At 28.0% G+C, this 25,174-nt stretch overlaps 5 protein-coding genes across 5 annotated transcripts; 2 read left to right on the top strand and 3 right to left on the bottom strand.

Moving 5' to 3' along the window:
* Nucleotides 1-468: 468 nt before the first annotated feature.
* On the top strand, nt 469-1,752 carry GO595_004427 (uncharacterized protein; the record flags this gene model as incomplete). The annotated part of the gene is made up of 1 exon (XM_067917558.1): nt 469-1,752. One exon carries the CDS (start codon nt 469-471, stop codon nt 1,750-1,752), a length of 1,284 nt encoding a protein of 427 aa, XP_067775551.1.
* Nucleotides 1,753-5,162: 3,410 nt separating this feature from the next.
* On the top strand, nt 5,163-5,633 carry GO595_004426 (uncharacterized protein; the record flags this gene model as incomplete). Its single annotated transcript, XM_067917557.1, has 1 exon — nt 5,163-5,633. One exon carries the CDS (start codon nt 5,163-5,165, stop codon nt 5,631-5,633), a length of 471 nt encoding a protein of 156 aa, XP_067775550.1.
* Nucleotides 5,634-7,943: 2,310 nt separating this feature from the next.
* GO595_004425 (uncharacterized protein) lies at nt 7,944-9,056 on the bottom strand (the record flags this gene model as incomplete). Its single annotated transcript, XM_067917555.1, has 1 exon — nt 7,944-9,056. The coding sequence occupies one exon, from the start codon at nt 9,054-9,056 to the stop codon at nt 7,944-7,946; it is 1,113 nt and encodes a 370-aa protein (XP_067775549.1).
* Nucleotides 9,057-19,850: 10,794 nt separating this feature from the next.
* GO595_004424 (protein VACUOLELESS1) lies at nt 19,851-22,259 on the bottom strand (the record flags this gene model as incomplete). Its single annotated transcript, XM_067917554.1, has 1 exon — nt 19,851-22,259. The coding sequence occupies one exon, from the start codon at nt 22,257-22,259 to the stop codon at nt 19,851-19,853; it is 2,409 nt and encodes an 802-aa protein (XP_067775548.1).
* A 1,138-nt stretch (nt 22,260-23,397) lies between these two features.
* On the bottom strand, nt 23,398-24,798 carry GO595_004423 (uncharacterized protein; the record flags this gene model as incomplete). Its single annotated transcript, XM_067917553.1, has 1 exon — nt 23,398-24,798. The coding sequence occupies one exon, from the start codon at nt 24,796-24,798 to the stop codon at nt 23,398-23,400; it is 1,401 nt and encodes a 466-aa protein (XP_067775547.1).
* Nucleotides 24,799-25,174: the final 376 nt, after the last annotated feature.

Genomic DNA, 25,174 nt, shown 5'->3' with positions numbered 1-25,174 from the left:
GACACTTTTCGCATCTGTTTTTACGACCTGCTTCAATGTATACTTCCCTAAGCCACATGGATCACATGTTGTTGAACTTTCTTATGAATAGCCATATAGTAATGGATATGTTTAACTTAATTTTTCTTTAAATTTTCAAATTACATGTGCATGAAATTTTTTTTCAATCAAGCACATCCATTTAATAGACTACCCAAAAAGAAACTTATCTATATCAAAACGACTTAGATATCAAGTTATGATTGATTTTATGACCTCTAACAAAATAATTTTATTTATTTATTGAGTTAAAGAATTTTAATTTGTTTAAACTACTATTAAACTCTAATTAAATATATACAACGAGTTGAGTAACAACAAAAAATTCAAAGATAGGAGAAAAACTCAGCAAATTCTATTTTAGGTCAATGGCGGGGAAACATGTAATTTTTGAATAGTTTATCAATTCCAAGCCGTTTATTTTTTTACATGCTTGAAGACCCCAACTTCCGAAGTTCTATTGAGCTTCAAAGTGACAATGAAGTGTCAATTGATTCGATTGAGGCTTTCAAGCAATACATTAACCAACAAAGTTTGATATACTCACAAAAAGAAGAAATACTCAAAGCTGAATATGAAGGAAAACTCATGGAAATGGAAAACCAGGCTATAACTATACAGAAGGAACTCGAAGAGCGTAACAAATATGTAGAAAGTATTGAAGAAGAAAAATCTAAGTTGAAAGAATCTGCATTAATCGCAAAACGTCAACAATCAGATGCCGAACATAAATATCAGCATCTCATTCATCAGCTTTTCCAAAATTTTAAGTGCACATCACTTGATGAAATTTTTAAATGTTCAGAAAAATTGATTTCTTATGAAAATCAAATTCAAGCACTTCAAAAGTCATTTCTTGAAACATCAGTACAGTTAAGTAAAGAGATGATCCGATCTGATGAAAATATACCAAATTTAAATGAATTCGAATCTCTCAAAATAAGACTCTCAGATGCAATATCCCACATTTCCAAACAAGATGAAGAAGTCCTTTCATGGAAGTCAAAATATGAAGCTCTTCTTGAGCAAAAGGAACAACTTGAATCAAAATTATCTCGGGTCAACATCGAACTTAAGCAAGCACAACAAGAGACCAAATGCACAAACGAAGTTAATCAAAGGCTCTTCAATGAGCTCAAAGAAATTCGCATTAATCAACCAAAAGAAGAATCTCGAACTCGTCTCAACATTATTTCGCTATTGTCAAAGCGCATTGACCCCAATTTTATCTCTATCAGTCGCTCGTCACCACTTTATCCCGTTTTCGGTCATCTTTCTGATTTGCTCTTCAACGCATCAAACATCAAATCAAACAAAACCGAAATTTTGAATGCTCTCACAAAAGTGCTGGAAACCGTCCAAACCGCCGCGTCACAACCGTTTTGGGAAACAAGAACTGACGAAAGTGCTGAAGCAAAATTAGAAGAACTCCATAGACAACTTGAAGAACAGAAAAAGATTAGGGAAGACCTTGAGGATCAACTGCAAGAGATAAACGAAAGATATACTGATATGATGAATGACGATAAAGTTCCATATCTCCTTTCTCTTGTGAATAAGCATGAACAAACAATAAGGGATCTTGAAAGACGTCTTGAAAGAAATGAAAGACAGAGTAATGAAAATGAAAGTTCAAAAGAAAATTTAAATCCTCAGCTTATACTTCCAAAGAAGAGAAGGGTTTCAAAGAAGGTATCTTCTCCCTTAGCTTGACGCTGAAATATATATTATAAATATTTTATATATATATTATTTATTCAAATTTAAAAAAAAAATATTTTTCATAATCTTAATATCCAAAAACTGCTTAAAGCAGCAACTGATGTTTCTTTGTTTTTATGGTTTTTGTCGAAAACTCATCGAAAAAAAATTGTTTTGACGTTAAAACTTTTCCGTGTAAAGTATTTAAAAAGTTATTTCCCAAGTCACCAAAATTTAAAAAAATAACACAACCCATGATTTACTCGATCTGTTTCATATGTACTTTACTTGCAGTTCATGGTAAAATGTCTTTTATTGAAAGTAATAATACATTAATTATTTATACAAAAAACGATTTCACTCAAAAATATAAAAACTTGACAAAACATGTTTTCATTGGTGGAGAAATTAGCGCAATTCCTAGGGATGAGTTTATTTCATGGAAAAATCTTATTTCAGCACATATTGGGAATTCTGTTAAAACGATTGAACATTATGTTTTTTGTGCATGTTCCAAGCTTAAAACAGTTACACTTAGTGAAGGCTTAGAATCCATTCAATCCCATGCATTTCACCTATGCATTTCATTAAGGAGCATTAAAATTCCAGATTCAGTCACATCAATTTCAGAATATGCATTTTATCAATGCGCCCTACTCTCCGATGTTACCATTTCCAACTCAATCACGTCAATTAACAATTATGTATTTTCTGAATGTGTATCGTTAATTGATGTCACTCTCCCAAATTCAATTGTTTTACTAAGCAATCATTCATTCAGCAAATGTGATTCATTAACTACCATTATATTTAGCGAAAATTTAAAGACAATTGAAGAATATTCATTTTCGGAATGTCCAACAATATTAAATATTATACTTCCGAACACAGTCACAACAATTGGTAAAGCTGCGTTTTATAGATGCGCTGGTTTACGGACATTTATTTTTAGTGAAAACATTGAGACAATTGGCGATTATTTATTTTATATATGTTTTTCATTAGATAATATCACAATTCCAAACACTATAAATGCAATTGAAAGTTATATGTTTTGTGAGTGTGATTCATTAACAAATATTACAATACCAAATTCAATAACAACAATAAAACAATATTCATTTGATGGGTGTTCATCTTTGGTAAACATTATAATACCAAATTCAGTTGTAACAATTTGTAACTTTTCATTTATGCATTGTAAATCATTAAAAAGTATAACAATTCCAAACTCTGTTGTAACTATTGATGTTTCAGCTTTTGAAAGTTGTGCATCATTAGAAAATATAATACTTCCGAATCAGCTAAGTAAAATTAGTGATTTATTATTCTATGGTTGTACATCTTTAATTAATATAACAATTCCAAATTCGGTTACTTCTATTGGGATACAATCGTTTCGTTTATGTTCGAGTTTAGAATTAGTTATTATGGGTGAAAGCGTTAAAACATTTGATGATAATGCATTTGAAATGTGTCATTCATTACGAAATATTACAATTTCTAACTCGGTTATTTCATTAGGTGGATATGCATTTAATTTGTGTTCGAATTTGGCTTTAGTTTTATTGGGTGAAAATATAAAAGAAATTGGTAAAAACGCTTTTGCGTCATGTTTGAAATTGGAAAATATTTCTTTTCCAAGTTTGACTTCGATTGGTGAAAATTGTTTTTATCATTGTAAAAACCTTAAATATGCTTCTTTACCAAAAATCGAAAATTGTCCGAACAAATGTTTTTTCGAATGTATATATTTAGAAGAAGTTGATTTAATTAGTATTAAAACAATTGGAAATTATTCATTTTCATTTTGCACTAATTTAAAAGAAGTTAATTTCCCAAATGTTATAACAATAAATGATTATTCATTTTCGAATTGTTTATCATTTTCTTCGATTTATTTCGAGAACGTCGAAAAGATCGGAAATTACGTATTTGAGAAATGTATTTATTTGGAAAATTGTACATTTCCTAATCTTATTGAAGCTGGTGAATATATATTTTCTTTATGTGAATCAATTGTTTCATTTCAAGCGATGAAGTTATCACATTGTAATAAATATCTATTTCAAGGACAAAGCTCAATACATAACTTCAATATGCCGAGTTTAGAAATTGCGCCTGATTACTTATTTGCTAATCAGTATATCGATAAAATAGAGATACCGAACTGTAAAGAATTCGGCAATGAATGTTTCAAAAATGCAAGGTTCATTTCATACTTTGGCGGATATATTCATAAATTTAACGCTGTTAAAATTGGCGAAAAATGTTTTTATAATACAAAAGGTTTACATGCCGATTTCTTATGTTTAGAATTCATTGGAACTTATTCATTTTCGTATAGTGATATTTTTAGTATTAATTTATCTTCCGTAATTAATTGTAGTGATTATGCATTTAAAAACTCAAAATTTAATACTGTGAATGTGAATATGCCAAAACTTAAATACATCGGAAAAGAAGTTTTCGTCGGAACTAATTTACAATGTTTTAGTGCAATTAATTTACTTGAAATTGGTGAAGGATGTTTTAAGGGTCAAACGAATTTAACTGAGATAAATATTCCAAACATTGTAAAACTTGGAAATGAATGTTTTATGAATTCAGCAATTCAAGATATTAATTTTACAAAGTTAAAAATAATTGGATCAAATTGTTTTGCATATTGTAATAACATAAAATATTTTAATAACGAAATTTTGGAGTCAGTTAATGATAATGTGTTTCAGTCATGTGTAAATCTTACGTCAATTTCATTGCCAAATTTAAACGAAATAAAGAAAGAAACTTTTGATAAATGTATAAATTTACAAAATGTTAACTTGCCAAAGTTACAAATAATTGGCGAAAGTGCATTTTGTAATTGTAATTTATTAAATGAAATTAATTTTCCAAATTTGGAAATAATTAATGGAAATTCATTTAGAAATTGTATATCTTTATATGATATTTCATTTCCAAATGTAATAAAAATTGGTGTTTCGGCATTCGAAAATTGTAATGTCCTTCAAAACGTTAATTTTCCAAATTTGGAAGCAATTAACGAAAGTTCATTTAGAAATTGCATATCGTTAACAAAAATTTCATTTCCAAATGTTGTAAAAATTGGCGTTTCTGCATTTGAAAATTGCCAAAATTTATTAACATTAAACTTAACTAAGGTAAATGAAATTGGTTCTAAATCTTTTTCTAATTGTTCTAACTTAAGAAATGTTTCACTCGAAAATGTTTTGACAATTGAAATGTTTACATTTTCAAATTGTGTTTCACTTGAAGCAATTGAAATGAGCAGTTTGGAAACGATCAAAAGCAATTCATTTGAAAATTGTAAATCACTCAAAACAGTGATTTTTGGAAACTTAATATACATCGAAGGAGATCAAATTTTTAAAGGGTGTTCTTCACTTTCATTCATACACATGCCTTTGTTACGTGTAGTACCACCAAATTCTAAGAAAATTTTTGAAGGTTGTTCATCATTATCAATTATCTCATTTCCTGATCAACCACCTGATTTCAATTCTCAAGTATTTGCAAACACAAATCGTAATAAAATCCAAAAGAAAGGACATTTTGTATATGACATTACTTTATGTTTGCCATATGTTAAGAATTACGATGATTACGACGTCAATGGGACAAAAGAATGGAACCAAATTCTCGCCGATGAGCCTGATGACTATTACAATGTGTGCACATATACAAAAGACGTAAAAACAGATCTAACAGGAATAATAGTTGGCGTTACAATTGGCGGCGTTGCTTTGATTGTTATCATTGTCGTTGTGTCTGTGTTGTTGTATAAGAAGAACCAAAAGAACAGATTACTTAGAGCAGAAATTGATGAACACATTTTACTTACTTCGGCTGTGGTAGGCGATTTTGGATGAGCCAAATGAGAATATTTTTTTAGAAAATGTATAAATAAAACATTTGAATGTTATTGCATTGTTTCGTTTCTAAGAATGCGCCGTATTTAAGTATTGAGTAAATGCTTGAAGAAACAATAACTAATATTGTATAATGATTATCTGAATATGAATAAAATTTTCACAAAAACTAAAATGTTTATTAGAAAAATTCGAATTATTCTCATTTAAAGATTTTGAACTTTTTAGTTTAGTAAATTAAATAATATCATTTTAAATAGTTTTAAGTAATTTAACTATTTCTGTATAACCTTATTTAGATGCATATATAAGTGCTGTTTTAAATGATCTAAGCAATTTCCAAATATTATTTTGGAATCTGAATCTATCAAAATGAATTTCAAATAAAACAAATACATATCTTTAGCATTAATATCAATATCTTTTTGTTCAAGAAGTAATTTAACTATTTCTGTGTGATTATTTGAAGATGCAAATATAAGTGCTGTAGTAAATAATTTAAATAATTTCCAAATATTATTTTAAAATATCAAATTATCAAAATAAAGCACAAATTAAACAAATAAATATCTTTAGCATTAATATCAATTCCTTCTTGTTCAAGAAGTAATTTTACTGTTTCTGTATGACCATTTTCAGATGCATACATAAGTGCTGTTTTAAATAATTTAAATCATTTCCAAACATTATTTTGAAATAAAATATTATTAAAATAAATATGATCATAAGTTTAGGTAATAAATGTTTCATGAGTAAACTTTTCAAAACTGTATTTTTGATATTATTTTGAAATAAAAAATTATTAAAATAAATTTTATCTTTAGCATTAATAAGAAATTCCAAAGAAAATACACAATCATAAATAAAAGTTATAAACCTTCTTTATACTTAAACTTAATATATTTATTGATTCTAAGGTAATTAAAAAGTTCTTCTTTACCTGAAAATTTTAAAATTTCGTAAACATAAGTTTTAACAGGCATCTTTTGAAGTAAGTGTTTTAAAAGTAATAAATTACCTGTTTGAATTGCCGTGATAATCATTGATTTATTGATTTCCATTCCTTCACTTTCTAAAAATGAGAAAATCTCAAAATTATTATGCGATATACATAAATCACCTAATAATGTTAAATTTTTTATATAAATGAGTTTATTTTCATAAAGATAAATAAATACATCATTCCGATGAAGCATTATTAATAAATCACATGAATCGTCAAAACTTAAATGATTTTGTTCACATAAATGTATCATTTCTAAGTTACCACCAGCAGCTGCATATTTACCTGTTTTTGCATGATTACAATAACAATTTAATAATAAATATCTAAAACATTTAATTGATCCAAAAAATGCTGCATAATCCAGTAATGAAACATCTTCTTTATTAATAAAATCACATCTCTCATAAAGTGATGGTTCAATGAATTGATTAAAATCGAATTCATTTTGTGATGATATTTCTTGAAGTTTTTCTATTTCATCATTTCGAATTATTTTTGCAATTTCATTTGGATTTACTCCTTCTGAAATAAGTTTCTTATGAAGTTCCCAATCATTCTTTGATAGTTCTTCATAATTTTCTGATATCAGAGAATAATCTGAATCACACAAATCATTTTCATCAATCAGATATACAAAATATGGTAATTTCTTGAATTTGAGTTTGTCCGAACTAATCATTTCGTTTTCAGGCATTTTTTCTAGAAGATAACTTGACCCTTGAGTTTTTATAATAAGAAGAAGATCTATAAAGATATCAATCATTGATTTGTTATTTGAATCATTCATAATTTCTCTTTCTTTTGTTTGAACCATTTTTAAATATTCAAAACATAATTTGTAATTGTCATTTGATACAAAATATGAATATATAAATCTGCATAAAGCTAAATTATATGAATATTCTTTGGAAAAATAAGTCATGAAAGAACATACTGATTCATCAATATTTTTTTCATTTAAATCAAATACAATTTGTTCAATAGACTGTAACACATCTAGGTTTTCACACTATTGTCTTTAATTTTTCTTCTGTTTCGAAAATGTTTCATTTGATATCAAATTCAGAATGACACTTTTCACATAAACTTATCAATAATTTTATAAATTGTTCAATTTTTCAAAATGAAAACAAAGGCACATTAAGACATTCTCTGGTTCCTACAGACTCGAAAGTTCTTCGTTTTTTTTTATCAAACATAAAAATATCAAAAGAAAGCAAAGAAAAATATATAACCGCTATTGAAGATTAAAACGAACTGAAAAAACATACTTTTACGGTTATTAGCATGAAAAAGTGGATTATTTATTCCAAACCTTTAAGCTGTTGGTTCAGGAAATTTTGATCTTGCAAATCTCTTGCCACAGCTGAAATTGATGCGTACATTGGCTGGCTTCCAGGTACCTTGTAACCCTTCACCATTGGCAACGCAGCCCAATTTCCATCATCTAATCTCATCAGCACACAGTAGTTAACAGCTGATCCTGATCCCTTTTGTCTTGCTTCTATTCTAAACAGTTCTCTTTTTGCCTCTTCGCAATGTATCTGTAAGAATCCTCCTCTTGAGAAGTCAAAGTAACCACTTTCTGCTACTGACACGTAAATGTTCAAAAATTTAACTTCGTTTGGCAACGAACTTAAATCAATTCTTGATATAATAGTGCCGAGGCTGAAGTCCCAATGCTTTGTTTGATTTCTAAAATTCCAATGCAGTGCATTATTAAATACCGATGGCTTCTGATGGTTAACATATCCGATTACGTTAAATTTACTATCGATAGCGCCAATTCCGATATCGAGATCTTTTATAGATAATGGAGGCAAGTCATAATATCCATAAACTAATAATGACTTTGGCATTTGTTGCATTTGAAAGAAATTGCAAAGATAACGAAATGTCCTTGGCTTTCCTTGTTCTAAATAATATCGTACGAAAGGAGTTGCTTTGATGCATGACTGTGGAGTGACAATGTCTCCTTTAATCGCATAATAAAATTGTTGCGGAAGTTGGAATTGTGATAACGCATATGAATTGGTGAGTTTAACATAGTTTAAGCAGCCTGGAGGTGCTTTGTTAAGTGGATGCTCCGTTTTATCACTAATGTGTAATAAATATGACCCGCTTATTGTGTCTTTTCCTTGGAAAGAAATGGCATCTTGGAAATATACAATTGGTTCAAGTGATAAATCTTGTGATGTCCCAATACAATTCAAAATTACAACCCCTTGGTAGTTATCAGTGACTTCAATAAGTGGAACATATATTAAGAAATCAGGCGTAGGACCTTTTTTAATCTTCCAGCGGTTGATTGAGGCTAATGGAGTCCAACCAGTAGGGAAAAATTGTGTAGCGTGATGGTAAACTTTGATTCCATTGTCATCAAGCGGTGCTGGTTGAACTCGACAACAACCCCCCATTACGTAAATCTAAAGTCAAAAATGAAATGTTTGTATTACGTCGACCTGGATTTAATGGTGGATTAAATTCAAGATAGAAAACAAGTCGGTCGCCATATAATGATGGATCGTGTTGATTAGTAATATGAATACGCCTTATTTGAACTTCAATCGTGGGTTCACCTTTGGTTTTAAGTTTGGTATCAAGTTTATACTTAACGGTACGATCAAAAACTATTTCGTTTGTTGAAAAATCAAGTTTAACATTTCCAAGATAATCATCAGATCCAATCATATCATAATCATAAACTTTGATATTAATATATTTAAGAAATGTTGTGTTGACTGCATATGGAATTTTGAGTTCTTGATCCCATACAGGATTTAATGTTTTCTTTATAATTTTTGTTTTTGCAATTCTGATGTCTTTTCCACCACAACGAGCTTCGATGATACAATATGGATCAGACTTACCATTGATATCACCAGCAGGTAAATTTGAACCACGGACAATGTAAATATGGAACATCTTTTAAAAAACAGAGTAGCTTTGCTTCACTTTATTTATTTTGAAAGGGTGTTGTGTTTTTAATTCATAGACCCATATTCAAAAATTCTATACTAAAAGATCGTTTTGGAGGTTTGGCTTACGGAGTGAAGAAAAGCTATCTCAATTTATAAATTGAATGCATGAATTTTTTCTTCTCGAAGTTGGGTTGAACTCTTCCGAAAAACTATATTTGTTTAACATAAGACATTTAGATTTCTCATAGCCATCCACGGATTAAGTTTTATTCGGAATATTTTTTTGTAATTTTTGAGTAGCTACGAACTCAATTGAAAAAGGTTGTGAATCTAGAGGTCATTAGATTTAACGTTTCTTGAATCTACATTAAAACTTTTGTATCGGCATGAAGAAAATGAAAAGGAATATATAGAAAAAGAAGTTATTAATTTAAAATAATTTTATATATCTCATTAAATTTTCTACTCATTAAAATTATTTTTCAGAAACTATTTTAATATAACATCAATAATAAAATATTTATACAAATTTTATAGATAATTTATCAAGATTTCTAAAATTAGTGAGAAAAGGTATTCAACAAAAATATTAGTGCTTCAAAATTGATTATTCATCTTTATACATTGTTTTGCTTCTTTGATATAACAAATTTCATGAGTACATGTTCAAAATAGAACCTTATTAACATATTATAGTAAAAGATAAATTTATTTCGAAAACCAAACACGCAAATCATTTCTCTGATTTCTTCTATACACATAAATAATTTTTCGCACAACATACAAAATTAATTTTGCATACATAGTAAAACCATCACAAGCAAAGCATATAGCTAAAATACATTGATCAATGATAAGAACATTAAATAAGTAAATTAAGTTTCTTTAAGTACGCTTAATAATCAAATTACTCAAAATTTGAGTTGAATTGAATCAAAAGTGACATATTAAACGTTCAAAATCTGGCCGTTTATTTTTTCATGGGGCGCCCCGTCAAAAATTGAATGCTCTTTAATCCATCTCGATGCAAAACCAAAACAGAAAAACAAATCGACAAGATACATCTAGAAAAGACAGAAAGCACTCAACCCATGATCATGTTAAACATGGCAGATCATATTTTGATATTTGGACAATTATACCTTTATCATTATCAATTTTATTAATGGTTTCAATTTGGTTTGTTTTTTTCTCAAAAAACCATACTCTAAAATTTTGTGAAAACAATTTTCAAAAAGAATGCATTCCATGTCCTTTCAATGGAATTTGTACTGATGGAAAATTAAAATGTAAAGTTGGTTATAAAGTAAAAAATAATGAATGTGTACCTGACAGTGTCCGCCAACAAAAAATATTAGATTTAACAGAAAAAATATCACATTTTATTGCTTCACAGATAAGTGATTCTTGTCAAGAATCCATTCCAATTGATACGCCGACTCTTTATGAAGAATTTGGGAAATCAGAATTTTTTGAAAGCGCGTTACAATTTGTAACCCAAAGCAAATATGACATTAATTTTAATGGTAAATATTACATCTCATATAAACCGATACAATCATTAAAATGTAAGGTCATGAGTGTTGCAGAAGCAAATAGATTGTCTGTTGTATTGATGTGTATTTGTTTATTACTAATCACAATTTTCATCATTTCAATTCAACATAAAAAACGAATTCAGAATATGATCCGTACCCAAGCAAATCGAATAATCAATCAGCTTGCTGCAGAAAACGATGGTAGCTTTGTTTATGAATCAAATTTTGCGAATAACAAAAACGCATCAAAGAATTATTGGCAAAAAGTGACGCGCGAAGTCGAAAGAAATAATTCTGTAATTACTCTAAACGGAAAGCAAGGGAAAATGTGGAAAATATGTGATGAACAGTAAATGTTTGTGTTTATTTACTTTCAGTTTTACATATTAATTGTGAATTAGTATGATAACATTAATTAAACAATGGATTATATTGGTTTGATATGATAAAATTATCATTGTTTGCTCAAGTGAAACACTTTATTTTCTCTTTTTAGAAAGCTCCTACATATGTATCATAAACTCTGTTAAAATTTATTTAGGATATCATATCTGTTATAACAGTATACTATAGTATTACAATTTCAAATGTTATACTGCTTTAATGATCTCGATTATAAATATAATTTTAATGATGATTTTTATTAGTGAAACATGATTTTTATATAACTATTTTGCATTTCCATTATAATGTAATTTTAACAATTCCTTTTACTAGAATTTTTCATTTGGTAACCTATTTTTTTCATGTTCATCAAGTAAATTATAAATTTCTTGATATCCTCTTGAAGAAGCAAGCATAATTGCTGTTTTAAATTTTCGTAAGAAATTCCAAACGAGAATAACATACTGAATATATTTGAAATAAACTTTAAACATGTTAAAAAAACAGTTTGTAAATCGATGTCGATTCCTTTTTGTTCAAGTAATAATTTTACTATATTAATATGATTATGATGAGAAGCAAGCATTAAAGCTGTCCAAAATATTTTAAATATTTACCAAGTATTTTACTTGATCATAAAAATATTCAAATAAAAATTATGAAAAAGTTTGAAACATTTTGAATATTAATATCAATGTTTTCATCTTTAAGAAGATATTCAACAATATCAATAAAACCTTTTTGAGAAGAAATCATTAGTGGTGTTTTTAATAAATGTATTTAAATATCAAATATTATTTTTAAAAACATGAAAAAAAATGATATCTATATCGAAATAAACATAAAAATATTTTTGACATTTACATCAATATTCAGATATCCAAGTAAAGATTTTACAATATCATAACTATTATCTGAACATGCAATTGTAAGTGCTGTTTCAAGAAAATTAAATATACTCCTAATAAAAATTTGAAAGTTTATACGATTGAAAACAATTTTAAATATATTAAATTAATATTTTTTTTATTTATATCAATGCCTTCTTTTTGTAGTAGCATTTTTATGATATCATAATTATGGTTTATGCAAGAAATTGTAAGAGCTGTTTCAAATAAATTAGGAAAACTCCAAAAATTATTTTGATATATTAAATAAGAAAAACAAATACTAATTATTCAAATAAAATATTAGTAAAATTAAGTTCAATATTACTTTTTACAAGAAGTGCTTGGACAATATTTGTATAACCTTTTTCACATCCAATTAAAAGTGATGCTTCAAATTTTATATATAAAATCCATTAATTTTTAAGAAATTTTAATTTTTAAGTAAAAACATCAAAAAATATTACTAAAAATTTTTAATATTAACATCAATTCCTTCTTGTTCAAGAAGTAATTTAACTATATCTAAGTGATTATTTTCAATTACTTTAATAAGTGCTGTATTAAATGATTTAAATAATTTCCAAATATTATTTTGAAATTTCAAATTATTTATATAAATTTCATATAAAACAAATTAAAATCTTGAGCATTAACATCAATTCCTTCTTGTTCAAGAAGTAATTCAACTATTTCTGTATTACCATTGTAAGATGCATTCATAAGTGCTGTCCAAAATAACTTAAATAATTTCCAAATATTATTTTAAAATTTCAAATTATTAAAATAAATATTAAACAAAATAAATAAATATCTTTAGCATTAACATCAATTCCTTCTTGTTCAAGAAGTAATTCAACTATTTCTGTATTACCATTGTAAGATGCATCAATAAGTGTTGTCCAAAATAATTTAAATAATTTCCAAATATTGTTTTAAAATATAAAATTATTATAACAAATTTTAAATTAAACAAATAAACGTTTTGAGCATTAATGTTAATTCCTTTTTGTTCAAGAAGTAATTTAACTATTTCTGTGTGACCATTGAAAGATGCACACATAAGTGCTGTCCAACTTATTAAAAAATAATATCAAAATTTTAAACTATGACTCAAATATTTTAAACATTCATCAAAACAATTTAATGTACATCTTTTGCATTAATATCGAATCCATTTTGCTTAGTAATAAAATCCACAAGTTCTACATTATTTGAACTCGAAGCATAAGCCAAAATATTTTTTGGAATTTGATTATTTTCTCCAAAATTCTTAACAAGAAACAAATTACCGCCTTTTGCTGCTTCATTAATGATATCATCATTAATTTTCATTCCTTCTTTTAATAAAAATGAAAAAATTTCATATTCAAAAAACTCAACACATTTCTTTCCTAATTCTTCTAAATTATTGATTTCATTAATTTTATTTTCATACAAATAAAGGAAAACATTATTTCGATGGAATTGAATTGCTGCTTCATATGCATTTTCAAATGTTGAATGATTTTGTTCACATAAAAGAATGATTTCAATGTTTCCACCTGCAATTGCATATTTACCTGTGTTAATTACATTTGCATCATTCATAAGTAAATATTTAAAACATTTTATTGATCCGAAAAATGCTGCATAATCAATTAAAGAAACAATATCATGTTCATTATTAATAAATGTATATCTTTCATAAATTGATGGTCTAATTGCTTTATTAAAATTGAAATCTGTTTGTGATGATATTTTTTGAAGTTTTTCAATTTCATCATTTCGAATTACTTTTGCTATTTCATTTGGATTATGTCCTTCTTCAATTAATTGTTTATGTAGTTTCCATTCATCTTTTTTGAGTTCATCAAATTTATCATGAGGGAAATCAAAGTCTGAATATTGATTTTCTTTGATTTCTTCTGGTGTCATCATATGTGCAAAGTATAATGTATTTTTCGGAAAGTTTGAATCAATTAATTTTTCTTCATACATCTTATATAATATATAATGTGAATCATTCGAATAAAGTGAAAGAAGAAAATTTTTAAATCCATTTATAATTTCATAATTTCTTTTGAAAATTTCTTCTTCTTTAATTTCTAGATTTTTTAAATATATGAAATATAAACGCAAATCTCCGTTCTGTCGAATACAATAAGAATATATGAGCGAATAAATAAGAAAATGAAATGAATAAGGAAAATTTTCATCAAAAAACTTGAGTGTTGAAACTATACATTTTTCAATATTTTTATCATTTAACGAAGATATTATATCAGATATTGATTGAGAAATATCTTGTTTTCCTTTAAGCATGTTTTGTTCCATTATTTATTGACGCTACCCCTTACTTGTGTGATATTTTTGCATACAATTTTTTATATAGTTTACATATATTGACATTAAGTTTATATTGTATACTTTATACAAAAAATACTTTTGTAAATTGATCAAAATGAAATAGAGAATTTTCAGGAATGATAGAAGTATACTTTGTACTAATCAAATATTTGATTTTATTCTGTGTAGGAAATATTAAGTTTTGAAAAAATGAAGATACTTAAAAGATTTTATTTGATCATTAATCAAATGATGATTGGAAAATAGATCAAAAGACATAAGGAGAAGAATCGAACTTGAAGAAGAACAAAAAGAAAGAATTAAACTTCACAGTGCCTGGAACTATTACCGGTAACAGATGCATCTGCTCTAGCAGCATTACTTTTATAAATAAATTGAACAAATCAGTAGATCACATGTGGTATTTTGAAAGAAAAAGCTTTATTTATATATTTATCATTTATCATACATTTTCATTGTGTTCATCAATCAAAAACATTATAATTCCAAATTCAGTTACAACAATTGGAAATTATGCATTTTCATTATGTTCTAATTTAAGCATATTAATACTTGGATATGGAATAAGAGAAATTGGAAGTTCAGCATTTGGTAATTGTTATAATCTTCAATGCATTTATTATTATGGAGATTCAGAACCAAATATTGGAGTAAATGCATTTTATAATGTTTTTACAAGTGTTATCGCATATCCAACATACATTGGAAGTAAATTTGGAAATTTAGATGTTGATAAAGAAAACACAGAAGGAACATGCGAACCACTTTCAACACATTCATTTGGTCAATCGAATACATTTACAAGATCACTTCAAAGTGATATTTCATTTTCATTATCATTTTCATATACATTAACAATTACATTATCAATTACACATTCATTAACTATTTATGAAACAAAAACGAAAACATATTCATTATATATAAATAATTGGACATTTTCATATATTGAAACAGAATTTATTTATTACAATTATACGATTGTTATTTATTCGACTTATTGTAATTATTATTCTAATTTCTTTACAATGTTTTACACTTCCAATGAAAATTCGCCAAATGGAATTACGACGAATGCTTTGATTGGTATTATTTGCGGATCATTTGCATTTGTTTTGATCATTGTTGGAATTGTTATATTTTTAGTGAAAAGTAATAACAAGAAAGAAAAATCGAATTCAAAGTTACAATTTAAGGACACGACAACGTCAAGTACAAAGCAAATTGAAGAAGTAAATAGTTTAGTTGAAGATATTGTGAAAGAAGATGAAGTCAATTGGCTATGAATAAAATGTGTAATAAAAAACATTTATTAATTTAATGTATATACAAAAATTATGTGTTGTCATATAAAATAAAATGAAATCATGTTAACGAAATATCATTTTGACTTTAAAATGTTTTGAATTAGTTTATTTAAATATGAAATTTTGAATTTTATGATGTTTAAATAGTATCACTGACTTTAAATATAATAAGGTAAATATTGTTGCACAACGATCAATAATTTTGAATTCTGATTGTGTTTACATTAAATGTTCAAAAGCTTTTGAATGGAACGGGATAAACTTCACTTGAATTCATTATTCTCAAAAATAAAAAATATTTTATAAATTAAAGATACAATGTAATTGATTTTGTACATAAAGAGCTGCTTATATTTTATTTATTTTATATAAAATCATATATATGCAAACAAGAAATAGCTGAATTGCCAATGCTTTAAAAAAGTGTTAATTTTATGATGATGGAAACATCTTAGATAAATGAACGGCACACCAAATTAAAGCATAAATTCCGTTCTACAACATATATTCATTATGTTATTTAAAAGTGAATTTATAATGTTATAAAGCTGTTTCTTTGATTGTCGTTTTAAAAAGATCGATAGAAATCTTTCAAAATTGGTTTGAAAAACGACAATAAAACAACAGGTTTTTAAAAGTTTAACCGTGAGATTTTAAACTTTTGAGATAGCCGATGTATAATTGGTGAAGGTCTATAGATATATTACAAGCTGAAATATGAGAATCTTTCTTTTATTCAGCATTTTCATCATGATGAAACGATTTATAACCGATACAAAGCTTATTACACCTTATATCATTCAAAAAGAAATATTAAAAATACAAACCCATGAAAACAAGAAAAGTATGACTTACAAATGTGATGGGGATGTATCAATTAATGAAATTGTGAACAAAAAATTTAAAAGATTTAACAATAATTATAAAGTTTTGATAAACAAATTATTTTTAAATTTGATACCATATAATGAATCTACAATAGTTGTACATCAGAATTTTAATCACAAACGAAAAATTCAAAGAACATATTTTTCAAACATTTTGGAAAAATACTTTGAAATTGATATATTTGTCAAAAATGGTAAATTTGATAAAACATATAACAAATCTTATGAAGATGTATATCCTATAAAACGTGAATTTTCACATTTTTTTATGATGCGAAACTACAACGAAGAAGGACCAAACATTTTGAATGTTTTACATCATTTAACCATCATTTTTTCAATTACATTTCCGGTTATTTATATCAAATTTTGTCAGAAAAACACAATTTCAGTTCAGAAAATATTGACGACCAAATATACATTGAAAGTAAAAGATAAGAAAAAAATTGAAAATATTTTTGTTTCTATTTTTGTTTTCGTTATATTCTTTATGAATTCTTATCAAATATATAATGATGATAATTTAACACTTACAATCACAAATTCAAATGATTTTATTGATGTTGATCAATATCAAAAATATAACGAAATTTATAATTATCAGTGAAAATATTTATTCAATTCCAGGTAATTCATTTTCAGGATGGCCTTCAGTTGTTTCAGTTAATTTTGGTAATTCAGTCACAAATATTGGAAGTTATGTGTTTTTGTCATGTTCTAAATTAGTTACGATTATAATTGGAGAAAATGTTACAGAAATTGGTGGTGGAGCATTTTCATTGTGTTCATCAATCAAAAACATTACAATTCCAAATTCAGTCACAACAATTGGAAATTCAGCATTTTCATCATGTTCTAATTTAACTTTATTAATACTTGGCTATGGAATAAGAGAAATTGGAAGTTCAGCATTTGGTAATTGTTATAATCTTCAATGCATTTATTATTATGGAGATTCAGAACCAAATATTGGTGAAAATGCATTTTATAATGTTTTTACAAGTGTTATCACATATGCAACATATAAAGGAAGTAAATTTGGAAGTTTAGATGTTGCCAAAGACAACACAGAAGGAACATGCGAACCACTTTCAACACATTCATTTGGTCAATCAAATACATATGCACGGTCAGATTCAATATCATTATCAGCATTATATTCATTTAGTCAATCGAATACATTTTCTAATTCGAAAACATTTACTGCATCACTTCAAAGTGATATTTCATTTTCATTATCATTTTCATATACATTAACAATTACATTATCAATTACACATTCATTAACTATTTATGAAACAAAAACGAAAACATATTCATTATATATAAATAATTGGACATTTTCATATATTGAAACAGAATTTATTTATTACAATTATACGATTGTTATTTATTCGACTTATTGTAATTATTATTCCAATTTCTTTACAATGTTTTACACTAATAATAATGATAATCAAAATAACGATAATAAAACAACGATTATCATCATTTCTGTTTGTGTAATTGTTATAGTAATAGTCATTATCATATTATTAATTATATTATTAAAACATATTCGAAATAAAAAAGAAGAAATTTATGAAAATGATAAATCAGAAGAAAATGAAAACGAAACGACGAATACATTTACAACAGGAATAAGTAACATAAATATTGAAGAAGATCCATTTGCTGAAGATTTTCAAGAAGAAAAATTTATAGAACAAATATAATTTTCAATATTAGATATTTGTAAATTTTGTAATGATAATTATAAATATTATATGAATCTTATGAAATAAAATATTTCGATGATACATAACATTAATGGATTACATCGTCTTAAAAATAACTTTAAAACTTTTATAATGATATTAAATGGATATGATCAAATATCTTTAATACATTCAATACGATGAATAATGAGGTATAAATATCAAAGCACATATGGCTTATTTACATCACAGACTATAACTTTCACACTTACACTTAATTAACATGAAACTAATTATTAAACAATAAAAAAATTAAGTGCCAATGGTAAAATAACATATTCAAATTTAAAAAGTAAAGCGAAAGTAATAAATCAAGATGCAAATCAATTCATAAATGAAGAAGAAAATTAATGAGTTCAATATAAACAAAAAATTAATACTACAAAATAAAAATGAAAATAAATTTAAAAATGTTTATTTATTGTAAAACTATTTTAGAAATGAGTGTTAAGAAGCATAAAACCTAAACATTGTAATTTGAATTTTTTTTTACAAAGACGTTAAATTACTTCACATGTTTTATTTATAGACATGTGACATGAAACATTTTCAAAAAAAAAAAAAATCAAATTAAATATTTGTATAAACAATAAGATGAAAATATTTAATCTAGGAGGTTTAAACTAATGTTAAAGACCAGGCGTATCATGAATTAGTGATAAAGCCAATTCTACACCAAATTATGAAGATAATGACACAGCAGTTTCACATGTAATGCTTCCCAAATATGAAACACATAAAGCAGATTCAGTTCCGATTGAATTAGATCAATATGAAAAAGAAATGTTAGGTGAAGCGTGAGCACGTCTGACCAAGGTAAGAAAGCGAACGTCAATTAGAAGTATTACGTAATATTACAACATTAAAGAAGAAATGTGAACAAGCAGAGCAAGCATTATTATTGAAGAGAAAAATGAATTTTGAAATTGATGTTATTAGCACGCGCAAAGCGAAGAATTCAAAATTTTTTAATGATTTCAATTCTTATTTTTATTTAGCTCCAAGATGCATTGAAAAGCATTAGTAGATGAAGAACTTCTTATGTTATGTTTATTGAAAAAATGATAAACTTAAAAACATGAAATAGCCTCATTTCCAATGTCTATAAAAAAACAATAAATTTTATGATGATAAAAACATCTTAGATACATATCTTTAAATTCGATCAAGAAATTTTTCACTTAAAAAAGTTTACTCTTAAAAAGTTGCATCGAGCCGCTTTCGAAAACGTTTGCCAAAAACCGCGGGTCCTTTTCCACTTTTTGAGTGTATTCGTTAGCGGCTTTTTGATCCCTCAAATTCCTTGCGAACTCCATAGCCTTATCCTGGCCCCATTTCACCGAACAAATTGCAATAAAGTATTGGTAACATGACTTAAACTTTTCGTCACTAAGAGCTACGAAGTCATCCCATCTATCATTAGATGCAAATGTTTGAGCTATCATTACATAGAATCTTTCTTTCTTCATTTTCGTTTTATCCACCAACGCTTCGGCCTTTTGGAAGTCTTTTTTCAGTATTAAATTCCTTAGGTGACTATTTAATGAAATTTTCAAATCTTCTGGACGTTGTTCATTCAGTTTTAATATGAAATTCTTTTGATAACTTGCGATGTTCTTTTGATTTTCGATCCATTTTGTATCCTTAAATTGGTATGATATGTCATCTAAATTACCAATGAATTCATTGATCGAGCCCAATGATGGGTTCTTACATAGCTTCTTCTTTATAAGCCCACAAACAACAGTTTCGACTGATTGTGATGACAATGGGGTCGATACTAAAATTTCAGATATTTTTGTATCGCGACGATTTCCAACCAATTTCGCAATTGTCGAAAACGAAACGAAGTCTGATGCTATAGCCGAGCCAATTAAGTTGTCATCTTGGTTATTCTTAATCGCTTGATTAATCACATCGATGAACAACGAAGAATCAGACGAGAGAACTGCGGCGTTGATTGCGTTCTGCCATTGGCCGGACGAAATCAAGAACGGAACTATACGCGCGTGGTTCTTTTCGAGTTTGCTAATTCTCAATGACAATTCTTTGCGCCCTTCAAGCCGTAAGCCAATGGCTATGGACGTAAAATCGAATGACGCGTCCATTTTCTTTTGGATTATGTTAAACGCTTCGTCATCATCAAATTTGTTGGCGACCGCACATGCCCATTGTGTAAGGATTGGTTGCTTATCGAGGCCTAAGTAATCAGCAATGTTGACTGCCAATGTAAATCGATTACGACCACAAATGCGCATTAGTAAATCATTTTGACTTACATGTTGTGTTATGTCTAAGGGTGTTATAAATGTGTTAAGCTCTTCTTTAAAGGAATTACAAATTCGTAATGTTTTGGATATGTTTGGGAATTTTGAAGTATCGATTTCATGTAAAAATGATCGACCGAATATAGCAGATAACATTAACATTGTTTGATGTTGAACTTCGTCTACTTCTAATGCTGCATTAATGCATTCTTCGACTGCGCCTTCAAGTAAATTTTCATCTTTAAGTTTCATCACAAGAGCGGTCGACCGTTTATCAAACGCATCAATTAACCGCGACGATGGAGTGTCAACCGTCGGAACCGCCGTGTCATGGAGCTGTGAACTAACAATGTTCAGTTTGAACAAGGATTCGTTAGATAGAACCAACATATATTCCTCGGATGGAAGTAAAACTGGAGTGCCAGTATAATTTCCTTTCTCTAGCTCAATAAAATCACCAGTGGCTGTAACCATTCCAACACGATTATCATATGAAATAACAGGAACATGTTTGCCGAGCCAAGCAATTTGATTAAATTCTCCAATAACTACACATGTTCGAAGAATAACATTCTCAAATGAAGATGGAGCAATAATTAATGTGCCTTCTTCAGTAAGAATGGAGACAAGCGAATAGTCGGAACTAAAAGCAAATGATTTAACCTTTTCATTAACTTCAATTGGAGAACATACTGTAGATGTGATTGCAAGAATGTATGTTGATTCAAAAAAATTTAAAAGAACAATTGGTAAACCATCACTTGTGTACTCTGCTGGAATGACTTTAAAGACATTAACCCCATCTTCTTCTGTAAAGGAATTTAATAATGTTGGATTATCATAAAATGGTGCATAATATAATTCTTTTTGGTCTGTGAGAAAAACAAGCCCGTTCTCCCAGATGTCGGCTTTTAGAATTATACTTGATGTTAATGGGTATTGATTTATTAATCTTCCGCCGAAAAATTTCAAGAGCACTCCGCGATTTGTTAATACTATAAGATGATCGCTTTGTGACATATAAAAGAAGATATCATCGCATTTGGAAGCAATTATATACGTATATATTTCATTCATTTTATAGTCATGGACTGTTACTCGTTTTCTGTTGGATTCCCTTACAAAGTCTGGTCTGTGGTATGCAATTAAATTCCCATTTACTCCTCCTGATATTATTTCGAAGGATGGTGTTAATTCGTTGTAGTTTTGTCGTTCCCATACATTTTTCCATGAATATTCTAATTCTGATGTTGAATCCCAACTTTCACGTATTTTAGAAAATGATTCAAGTGTTGGTGGGTTTTCCCCTATGAGCTCCTGCATTTTAATAAAACCGAAAAGTGTCATTCATATGTCATTCAAATTTTAGAAATGTAAAATGATATCATTTTCTTATTAAGTAAATTGATATTGCATGTGTAAGCAAAAGGCTAACGTTAGTGAGCTCAGGCGTTCGTGCTCAGCCCTTCAGTACGTAGCCAGTAATTCTTAGAAGCACTTTATGAAGGTTATTTAGGTATCGCGATACCTAAGTTTCACAAAAATAATTTATTTTCTCATGGGTGTCTCTTTAATCTTATAGGTTACAATAAAATTTATCTAATATTAGATCATATCTAAATCATTTTTAAAACTAAAACCTGTTCTTTTTGTGTTTTGTAAAACCAAAAAAGATGAATTCCTCCAAATATACCATCACCAGTACATACATTAATGCATGGCTTATTGAAACACCCATAATCTTTATCTATTTTAATTTTTTAATAAATTCATAGTCATTAATATTTTAATTAAAAAAACTACTTTTTCTTCAATACAAGCCTTAGCTTCACATTATACCTTGTTGTGTCGATATTTGAAAAACGCAAATAACGTTGGATTTCGCGATCTGTTAAATCCAAGTTGATAATTTTTGCATGTTCATTAGGTTTTCTGCCACGGTCTCTGCGGTTACGTCTTTTATAGTGATCATCTTTTTCACCTTTTTGTTGTCTTATCCTTTTTTCTTCTTCTCTTGTCTCTCTAATTATTTCATCTAAATCCTGATCAAGTCGTGACACTGCTCTTTCCTTTTTTTCCTCTGGTGTTAGTTCCTTTGGTGGCTGTTCTGGAGTAAAAGTATAACCCTCGAAAGACATATTATTTCTTTTGGAAATTAACGATCCAAATGGTTTCGCCGCCAAAAATGAATATTTTACATTTTACATTTATCCGACGTTTTTTTAACGTTCGCAAGATTTTGTAAAATTTCTGACATTAATAAATTTGCTGCTTGGTTCCAATTTATGTTATTTTAATAATTGCTGATATCATTACACCATCATAAGTAAAAAATCTTACAGCATTCTCTATTCATCGTCTATGTGATCGATCACCATGAACGAATTACTAAACTCTATTTTATAAAAATTTATTGCGTTAATTGTGATTTCGCGATTTTTATGTTTTATCTATTAAACACTTAATTTTCAAGCGCCGCGGCAATAATTGAATGTAAGTACTGTAGCTTGGACAACATTTCTGGTATTATTGTGTTAGCGAACACAATATCGCAACTTGCCTTACATTCGGGGCACACCAACACATCTGTTGCGTGTTTCCCGTGTTTCCTACACACCGAATGACCGCAAGGAACAAAAGTCATTGGTTGCCTCACACATTTTAAGCATTCGAAACAAGTATACGACGATTCCGATGCTTTCACAGCGGAATCGATTGTTATCAACGCAGTTCTTAACGCAGCCAATCTTTTATCGATGTTTTTTCTTCTTGTTTGCTCATCCACGCATTCCAATTCCTTTATTTCTAATGTTAACTTTGCCGCTTGTTCACGTGACTCTTCTTCTAACTTTGTCAAGTTTTCGATTTCTTTTTCAAGTTCCGAATTTTCTTCCTTCAGCGAGTTGACGATGTTTAGATGCGACTGCGGAATCAGCGCAAACTCATCAATCTTGTTTCGCGTGTCTTCAATCTCGGAGTTCGTCTTGTCGAGTTCGTCACGCGCTTCTTCGAAACGTTTCCGAAGAAGTTTATGTTTTCCAATATGGCGCTCAAGTTGACTTTGAAGAAGCTTCGACTTTAATTCGCCTTTTTGAAGAGTTTCGCGAATATCGTTTAGATGCTGGATCGTAAGTCGTGCTTGCTCACGCCAATGTTGAAGTTGGCCATCGAAAACAAACTTTTCGGAGTCATAACGTTGAACAGCTGCGTTATATTGTTGCTCAACATTAGATGCAGTCCGACGTAAATCATTAAGATGTTGGCCGCGAAGATGTTGTTCTTTTTTGAAGCTCTCATTTATGGAAGTAAACTTTTTACTTAAGTCAGATGAGGATGTTTCAAGATTTTGAATCATTTCTTCGCGAAGAACAAGATTCCGTTTGAGATGCTTGCGAAGAGTTCCTTTGAACTTGGTGGTGTCGTTGAGTTTGTATATGGATTGATGCTGCTCTTGAAGGGCTTCTTTTAATGAATCATTTTGATTGATGATTTTGCGTAGTTCCATTTCTTCGTCTTGATCTTTATGAGTGAGTTTGTCAAATTCCTTGTTGAGATTGGAATATTTGGATTTGAGCTCATCGAGAGGAGCAACTCGAGAGCGAATTTCTGATAAAATTGCAGTGGCTTGGGTAAGTTCTGTAGTAAGTTGTTGTTCATAAGTTGAATCGCCATTGCATAGAGACTGAACATTTTTAATGTTTCTAGTTACAGCTTGGATATTTTTGTCGAGTTGCTGTGAAATTTCTTGATTTTCTAAATAATGTTGCTTCAATGTTTGCACCATATGCTGTTCATCTTGTGCTAATATATTAGATTCAAGAATTTTATTTAAAACAATTACATCCTTCTTTTTTTTGTCCATCCCCAAAAATTTGAATAACTTTGTTTGACATCCGTGGTACTTGACACTTTTATATTTCAGTAATCATCATGTAAACTCTAAGGGCCATCCTGGATGTTTTATAAAATGATATATTGTTTAACTTTCAATATAACTTCTGAATAAAGATAAAGTAACACCAATAAATTAATTTATACACAAATGGGAAATTTTCATGAAAAATGTTCCAACATTTCATGAGAACAATTCGTATCATTTGAAAATTATACACATATATATAGTAAAAAGTTTCCAACATTTTGTGTAATGATTAATTACTTCAGCTAAATTTGGAAGAAAACAAAATTATTAAAAGTTATAGAAATTAAATTAAAATGAAAGTTTAGTGTTTGAATCA

This window comes from Histomonas meleagridis (assembly GCF_020186115.1).
Source record: "Histomonas meleagridis strain 2922-C6/04-10x chromosome Unknown contig_26, whole genome shotgun sequence".
Classification (NCBI taxonomy): Eukaryota; Parabasalia; order Tritrichomonadida; family Dientamoebidae; genus Histomonas; species Histomonas meleagridis.
The sequence above is the reverse complement of the archived record's forward strand: the minus strand, read 5'-3'. Positions and strand labels throughout refer to the sequence as shown.